This window comes from Mus pahari, unplaced genomic scaffold (assembly GCF_900095145.1).
Source record: "Mus pahari unplaced genomic scaffold, PAHARI_EIJ_v1.1 scaffold_11943_1, whole genome shotgun sequence".
NCBI classification, from domain to species: Eukaryota; Metazoa; Chordata; class Mammalia; order Rodentia; family Muridae; genus Mus; species Mus pahari.
The window spans coordinates 3,318-12,377 of NW_018393130.1; the positions used below are offsets into that span (position 1 = coordinate 3,318).

The 9,060-nt window shown below is 37.9% G+C and overlaps 1 protein-coding gene across 1 annotated transcript; it reads right to left on the bottom strand.

Annotated features, from left to right (window-relative positions):
- Positions 1-6,743: 6,743 nt before the first annotated feature.
- On the bottom strand, positions 6,744-7,688 carry LOC110315367 (olfactory receptor 494). The gene has a single exon (XM_021189443.1). It carries the CDS (start codon positions 7,686-7,688, stop codon positions 6,744-6,746), a length of 945 nt encoding a protein of 314 aa, XP_021045102.1.
- Positions 7,689-9,060: the final 1,372 nt, after the last annotated feature.

Here is a 9,060-nt window from a genome sequence, read left to right on the forward strand (position 1 = left end):
ACACTCATGGGTTTCTATAAAATAGGAGCTGTGATCTCTGGAAACAAGTATTTTTTTCCAATGTTGGTTTGTCCTTCCAAGTTATAGGGTTAAATAAAAGTATTNATTTTTCTAATGACTAGTGATTAAAAATACACTTCAAAAGAAGATTCATGGAATAAGAGGCAGACATAATGAACGAGCCAGAGGATGAGATATGAAGCAGGAAAGTCATCTGGACATGTCATGAGCTCTTGATCTTATGACCTCACTGGAGTTGTGGTTATCTGAACAAACTAGTTTCAGATTTTCCCTGTCATGATTGTACTATGGATGGGAAGGGATCTATGATACTCCATCCTTCCATCAGGAATTTTTGTCAATTTATGATTGCTAAATGTAATCTTCTTCAGTGGTATGGATACTGATACATTGCATTTAATGACTACACATGCTCAGGCAAGAAAATCTACTTAAATTCACTATTCCAGTGTACCTGTTGGTTTCTTAGTTAACAGAATGCCTCCATGGAACTAGTCTATATGTAAGTCTCTGTGGTAGTGACTTGATATTTACTAATGTGAAAGAGTCTAGGTCATTGTGAGTGATGCCACCGCTGACCAAGTGGTCCTTGGTTACTTATAGAAGCAGTCTGAACAAGCCTTGGGAAGCAAGCTATTTTATCTGTAGGTGATTGAGCTGTTTATTCCAATTATGATTCTGGCAGAAGTGCAGCCTGGCTGTAAGAAGGATGATATTTGGAACAGTATTTGAGATATTATAGCCTGACCCCACTTCCTGATTATGCTCTACTCTCTAGTTGTAGGTGATATGTGACCAGTCAGCTTCTTGGTTCTGTTCCATTCTATTGCTTTGCCTTTCTATTGCTATGCCTTCTTTCTACTGGTTAGCCTTCCCTGCAAAGATCAACTGTCTCTGAGAAATTGTTAGCCAAATTAAACTATTAGTAAAATAGGAAGAAGAAAGGAAAAATATTGGCAAATAGTATTTGAATAAATCTACTGCAAACATTACCATTCAATAGGTGGAGCAGACATCTCTTCAGAGATGACACCTTCTTCGTGGTTGCACTGACTGTATGGATACTTAGAAGTCTATCCTTCTGAAATGCAGTATCTTGGTTAGGGTTACAATTGCTTACAAGAGGCACCATGATCAAGGCAACTCTTCTAAGGGACAACATTTAATTGGGGCTAGCTTATCGGTTCAGAGCTTTAGTCCATTATGATCAGGGCATGAAGCATGACAGCATCCAGGCAGACAAAGTGAGGAGTCAAGAGTTGTATATCTTACTCAGAAGACAAAGAAGGAGAGGACTCTACAATCCTTAGGAAGATAGTAGGAAGCTCTCAAATCCTATCCCCACCGTGACACACTTCCTCTAACAAGGCAACATCTACTTTAAAAAGGCCATACCTCCCAATAGTGACAATGCCTGTGCCAAGCATATTCAAACTTCCACATGCAGTACATCTTAAAATAGCATTAGATATGTCTTCAGGGACCTCAAGGTTTACTTAGACTTATAAAAATCATTTTGCTAATGAAGTGTGTGGCATAAATCAAGGGGTTATGTCTGGTCCTCCTACAAGTAATGCACTATATTACTAGATAATCCTTTTCTTTCTTTCTTTCTTTGTTTCTTTCTTTCTTTCTTTTTTTCTTTCTTTCTTTCTTTCTTTCTTTGTTTCTTTCTTTCTTTCTTTTTTTCTTTCTTTCTTTCTTTCTTTCTTTCTTTCTTTCTTTCTTTCTTTCTTTCTTTCTTTCTTTCTTTCTTTCTTTCTTTTCCAGAAACCAGAAAGACAGGACAATAGGTGAAGGCACCTGTCTTCAACCCTGATATCCTGGGTTCAAGGCCTAGAATCCATGCCATAGAAAGAAAGAACTGATTGCTTCAATTATCCTCTGCCTTTTATCTCTTTGGTGTGATGTTTCCTTTAGATAATAAATAAATACCATAAGTAGAATTATTTTTATTATAAAGCAGTAGTTAATACATCACGAAGAGATTTATATTCATAAATACTATGGAAAATTAGAGTTTTTATTCATAGCAAATTTTTTCAGAACATTTTATTGACCCTTAATATTACAGAAGGTAATACAGATCATATGGGGCTAATTTTGAACCACTGATCTACATATCTGTTCTTTCACTTGTCATTTCTTTAGGTTATTGTTAAAACTTATCTTCAAACAGAGAAAAGTTCTCTGATTTTGCTGTTTTATAACTTATATCACAAATTTTGGTTAATAGCTACAGATAAATAAAATTTCCTTATTTTAAACAAAAAGTGATTGCAAACTTAGAACCATGAAGCCCTTAATATATAAAAGGATTTTTTGAGAATTGGAACCTCAACAATATTGTTTTTATAGTTCATAAACATGGCATATCTCTTTGAAATTCATAAAATGTTGTTTAATTTCTCCTCAAAATTTCAGTATTTAAAAAAATTATTAAATTATTTATTTAATTTACATTTCAAATGTCACCCCATTTAATTTTCCGCTCATTTATAGTTCTTTACTCCATCGCCCCTCCTCTTTGTCTCTGAGAGGGTGCTTAACCACGCACCTACTGCTCCTCACCAATCATTCATGATCTCATACCCCTCCCAACATTCTCCTTCTCTGGGGCATCAAGTCTCTACAGGATTAGATGCCTCCTCTCCCACTGAGGCTAGATAAAGTAGTCCTCTGCTACATAAGTGCCAGGGGCCATGGACCAGTTCGTGTACACTCTGTGGTTTGTGGTTTAGTCTCTGAGGACTCTGAGGAGTCTGGGTTAACTGATATTGTTGTTCTTTGTATGAGGTTGCCATCTCTTCAGTTATATAGATGCTCTTAATTTCATTCTTAAAAAGGCTTTCCAACTTTTTCTTTGTTAATATTAGTTACATAAAACTAAATTATTTTAATGTACATTGTAAATATTCATATATGTTGGCATAAAACAAATAGAACTGTAATTAATATAAAGGAAGCTATGGTTGGGATGGGTCATTAGCTTGTGTAGGCTGGCAAAGAAATCTCCATGAGGCAAGTGATATTACAGAAAGAAAATATAAAGGGCTTGTAGGCATGGAGAGTAGACAATAGATTTTCAGATGGAAAACAGCAAGTATACTCATCCTTATATCCTCAAGAAAGAAAAAGAAGTCAGGGTAATTCAAGGAAAGGCTCATAGAAGTTTGAAGAGTATGTGGATTCTTTTCAGAATGGAATGAATAGTATTAAAAGTTTTAATAGGAGTAATCTGTTTTGAAGATATTTTTAAATATCATATGTGTTGGAAAGAAAACTTGTCTTATAAACAACGCATGGTAAAATAAACACCAGCCTGGAAAGACTTGCCTACTGATTATATAGTCATACAGTTAAGAGGGGAATAATAAAGTGATTACTTTCTTACTGAATCTAAGATTATCTCCAAAAGATGAAACCTACACCTAATATTAGAGTCAAAACCTGTGCTAGATAGGTTAAGATCCCAAGGGAAGAATGTACCATCACTATCCTACTATATGCATGCAGTATAAAACCACTTTCTAATACTTTATACCAACAGATTAGCACACATCCCAATCCTCATCAGAGAAGTATCTCGCTACCATAGCGATAATTAACTCAAAAGTCTCCAATGTGTACAGAATTTAAAAAATGTGGACTGTATAGCTCTAAATATCACACCCCCTACTCTACAAGCACAGGTCATATTTGTCAAGGATTAGATGAAACTATTGCAAGAGCCTGAGTCTTGCAATGACTACAATTGCAATGGTGGATGACTACAAAGAGATCTTAGGATGACTACAAAGAAACCCTTGTTCAGATAGAACAGCATGATTATAGATATGAACTCATGTTAGCTGTTTCACCTGAAAGGAATACCAATGGCTCAGGCTCTGATCAACGATTGAGAAATGGTACCTCATGAAACTCAATAGCTTCTGTAAGACAAAGGGCACCTTCAATATGACAAAATTGCAGATTACTGATGTAGAAAGTATCTTCACACACCCTATATCTAGCAGAGGGGCAATATTTAAATATATAAAGAATTCAAAAAATTAGACACCAACAATCCAAATAAGCCAATTAAAGATTGGGTACAGAGTTAAATAGAGAATTATCAAGAGAGTAATCTTGAATGGCCAATAAGCCCTTAAAGAAACTAGAGACCTGGGAGGTGAGAGACTCTCAGGACTCAAAGGGAGGCACTTTAGATGAAATGCTTGTAGTACAGTGGTGAGAGCAGAAAGACAGTATATCAAGTGAGTGATGGGGTTTCTATTCCACAGTCAAAACTCTGAACCATAATTGTTCTTGTCTGAAAGAACTACAGGGATAGAAATGGAGAGGAGCCTGAGGAAAAGTATGTCCAACAACAGTCCCAAAGAGGGATTCAGCTTAAGGGGAGGTCCCAAGGCCTGACACTATTACTGAGTCTATTCAGCAGTCACAAAAAGGGACCTATAGTAACTACCCTCCAAAAAATTCAACAAGCAGCTGAGTCAGATGCAGGTATTTGCACCCAAGCAATGGAGAAAAGCAGCTGAGCCCTATTGTCAAATTATGGTAGAGCTGGAAGAAGCTGAGGAGGAGGGCAATCCTGTAGGAGAACCAGCAGTCTCAATTAATCTGGACCCCTCAAGATCTCTCTCAAACACTGGATCACCATCTAGGCAGCATACACCAGCCAATATGAGGCCCTCAACACATATATAGCAGAGGATTGCCAGGCCTTCGTTCAGTCAGAGAATATGCACCTAACTCTCAAGAGACTGAAGGCCCCATGGAGGTTAGAGGTCTAGTGGGTTTGGGGTTAGGTGGTGGGAACATTCTTGTGGAGAAAAGGGTGCTGGGAGGAGGTATGCGATGTGGAACAGCTGGAGTGAGGGGAAAGAAATATGGAGTGTAAAAAAACAATTAAGGAAAAAAGGAGAAATGTTCAGTGCATTTAGTCAGGGAAATGAAATCAAAACGAATGTATTTTACCCATCAGTATGGCTAAGATCAATAACTCAAGTGACAGCACATGCTGGTGACTATGTGGTTCAAGGGGAACATTCTACCATTGCCAATGGGAGTGCAAACTCATACAATTGCTTTGGAAATCAATTTGGTGGTTTCTTAGAAATCTGAGAATAGTTCTGCCTCAAGACCCAGCTGTACAATTCCTTGTCGTATACCCAAAATATTTTCCACCATATCACAGGGAGACTTGCACAAGTTTGTTCACAGCAGCTTTATTCCTAATAGCCAGAAACTGGAAACAACTTAGATGTCTCTCAAATAAAGCATTGATAAAGAAAATGTCATATGTTTGTCAATGGAATATTAGTCAGCTATTAAAACAAAGACATCATGATTATTGCAAGCAATTGAGTGGAACTTGAGAATTTCATCCTGATTGAGGTAATCCAGAGCCAGAAAGACACATATAGTATGCATTCACTTATTAGTTGACATTAGCCATAAAGTGCTGGACAACCATACTAGAATCCACAGACTCCAAGAAACTGGGTAATAAGGTGGTACCAAGGGAGGATGCATGAATCTCACTCAGAAAGGAAAACTAATTCTCCATCAAAGGAGGATGTAGAGAGGGAATGCTTAGGAAACAGGTGAGGAGGTGAATGGAGATAGTGATTAGGTTTTCAGAGAAGGGGGAAATTGTGAGAGCTGAGAGTGAGAATAAAAATCAGTTGGGGAATGGGGCATTTATGGGGACTAGCTGAAGACCTCAGAATGGAAAGATTACCTAGAGTTTATGAGGATGACACTAGTTGAGATGCCTACCAGAAGAGAATAACAGGGACTAAAGTGGCAGGACTTCAAGAGGAGAAAGGGGGAATCATTCCACCCACAAAACATTAAATCCAAAATTTTTTCTTGCTTACAAGATGTGCATGGATAAAGATGGAGCAGAGAGTGAGGGAACATCCAACAGATAACTGTCACAGGTTGAGACCCAGCATATGGGAAAGAGCCAACCATGACATCATTAATGATACTCTCCTATGTTTGAAGAAAGGAAACCACACTGCATCCTGAGAGGCTTCATCTAGCAGTGGACAGAGACAGATGCAGATAAGCATGGCCAAACATCAGAATGATCCTTGGCAGAATTGTGGAAATATGGAGGATAGAAGTGAGCAAGTTATGGATCAAACACATCACAAGAATACCCACAGAGGTAATTAACATGGGAACATAAGTTCTCCCTAGCCTGGGCCACCAACCAGGGAGCATGCAGGAGCTGAACCTAAACAAAATGTGCAGCTTGGATTTCCTGTAAGTCCTCTAACAGGTAGAGAAACAGCTAACTCAGGCTATTTTCTCTACCATAGGATCCACTTCTTCCTACCTGTACTGAATCTTGGTGCGTACTGAGGAGAGGATATGCCTAGCCCTGCTGGGGCTAAATGTCTCAGGGTGGGGCTGTACATCAAGGAGCTCCCCTTCTTTGAGCAGAAGGGGAGGCAGCATTGGAGAGAGAAATTTTAAGGGTGGAACTGGTTGGAGTGAAGGGAAAGGGGCTGTGATTGGGATGTAAATAACTGTAAAGAAAAACAAAATTGTAAAATGTGATAAACAAAAATAGCCGCATATACTGGAAGGAAAAGGAGATGAGAGGGAACAGAGTAAGGAGAAGTCTTATAACTTGAGTAATGGCCATATTGGTCTTGCATAATTGCTGTGAGTATATTAGGTTTCACCAAAAATGAGATTACTCTCTAGGAGAACATTTTCTTACCAAGCTGTCTCTTGATAGCACCCTTAATCTCATTGTTCCTGAGGCTGTAGATGAGGGGGTTCAACATGGGGATCATCACCATATAGAACACAGACACCACCTTGTTCTGGTCTGTGGAGTAGCTGGACTTGGGCATCACATAAATGAATGTAATGGTGCCATAATAAAGAGTGACTGCAGTGAGGTGGGAGGTGCAAGTGGAGAAGGCCTTGTGTCTGCCCTCAGTGGAGCGCATCTTCAGGATGGTGATGAGAATGTAAGAATAGGAGATGGCTATGACAAACACTGTGATCACAGTGACTGAACCAGCAGAAAATGAGATAACAACTAAAGAAACACTCACATCAGAACAGGAGAGTTCCACCAAAGGAGCCAAATCACAGAAAAAGTGATTGATCCTATTTGGTCCACAGAAGATAAAAGAAAAGAAGGAAAGGATGACAGAAGAAGCATTAAGAAAGCCACCTATATAAGATCCCATGACCAACTGGATACAGGCTTCTGTAGACATTTTTGTGGAATAAAGCAGTGGGTTGCAGATTGCTACAAAGCGATCATAAGCCATGGCAGCCAGAAGAAAGCATTCAACTGCCCCAAAGAAAGCAGCTGAGCCAAACTGAATAGAACATCCAATGTAGGAGATGGTATTTTGCTTTACCAGGAAGTTGACAAGCATATTGGGCGTGACAGAAGATGAAAGGCCCATGTCAACAGAAGCCAAGTGACTGAGAAAAAAATACATCGGGTGATGGAGTTGGGAAGAAACTCTGATGAGAAGGATGGTGCTAAGGTTTCCAAACACAGTCACCAGGTAGATGCACAGGATGATGGTGAAGAGGATGACTCTGAGTACTGGGTCATCTGTTAATCCCAATAAAATGAACTCTGTCACTGCAGTGTGGTTCCCGTCCTCCAGGAAAGCCATGGGACTGTGCAACTGCTGCTAGGCTGTGATGGAGATAGACATAGGAAGGGATTTATAAATGTTTCACCCAATTATATTTCATATAGACACTGAGAGCATTACATACCAATTTATTATTCAAAAATTGGATCGACAATACATAATTTACTCAGGATTCTCATTGTTTATTCATTTCTACACAATAAGTTATTCCAATTACTTCATCAAATAGGCTAGAAATGTGTAACAAATAATGAAATTTTATTTATAATGTTTACAATAAAATATTCCTTGTATCTTTTTATTCAATGCTATTTTTTCTTTTTTTATTATTTTTTTACTCTCCATATTTTATCCCCCCACCCTGATCCACCTCCAACTGTTCCACATCCCATACCTAGTTTTCATTAAGTTAAAGATTTAAAATCCAGAGATTTTGCCTGGTGAGTTGGCTTGTCAGATAATTACTCTTGACTTCAAGCCTGACACATGAGAGTTTAATTCCTTGAACTCAGTGGTGAGAAGTGAGAATTAACATCTGCAAGCTGTCCTTTGAAACAGCTGTGCTATGTTACCTGCACTATTCTCTTCACAGAGATAAAGAGATAAATTAACATAAAATTATAAGTGTCTTTTCAAAATAGCAATGCTTATTATAACAGATGATTAAAATATAAAATTATGGGATTATACCATGGAGACTTAATCCTTGCTAAATTTATTTGACTGCTTACTAAATCATTATCATAGGAATTTTGAAAATGTATTTATATAGTTTTATTTTTATTAAATATTAATTACTTCTTTGACTTTTTCAGTTTTTCAAAATAGGATTTCCTTGTATAGTTCTGGCTTTCTTGCTATGTAGACCAGGCTGGTCTTGAATTCACAGAGAACTTCCTGTCTCTGCTTCCTGAGTACCAGCATTGAAATTTGTGTCACCAGCCTTCAACTTACAGTTAGGTCTTGTATAATTTCCATTCTATAGTAAGAAAAAACTTTTATTTGAGTAAAGATATAAATATGAAGTAAAATGTTATGGAATTCAGAGCTTGTTCTTGGCTAAGCACACTGGCTGCACTTGCAGAAGACATGCCTGAATCTGATTCCCAGCACCCACTGGTTATTCACAGCAGTCTGATTTTACAGTTCTTCAACTCAATGCCTTCTTCTCATCCTCACAGACAACAGGCATTCATGTGGTGCATGTATGTACAGAAGGCAACACTCATATAAACTAAATAAAAGTAACAAATATTCAAAAGAGTATTAGATATAAAAACCAGGCATGTTGAATTCAGTCTTTTACTATTAGTAACCACACTATTAATGAACAGTCACAATGTGGTTCAAACCATACACAAGTCAGGGAAATAGGGAAGGGCATAATTTC

What these genes read in the sequence shown, in the direction of transcription:
- LOC110315367 (XM_021189443.1), bottom strand. Translation starts at nt 7,688, where the DNA reads ATGGCTTTCCTGGAGGACGGGAACCACACTGCAGTGACAGAGTTCATT.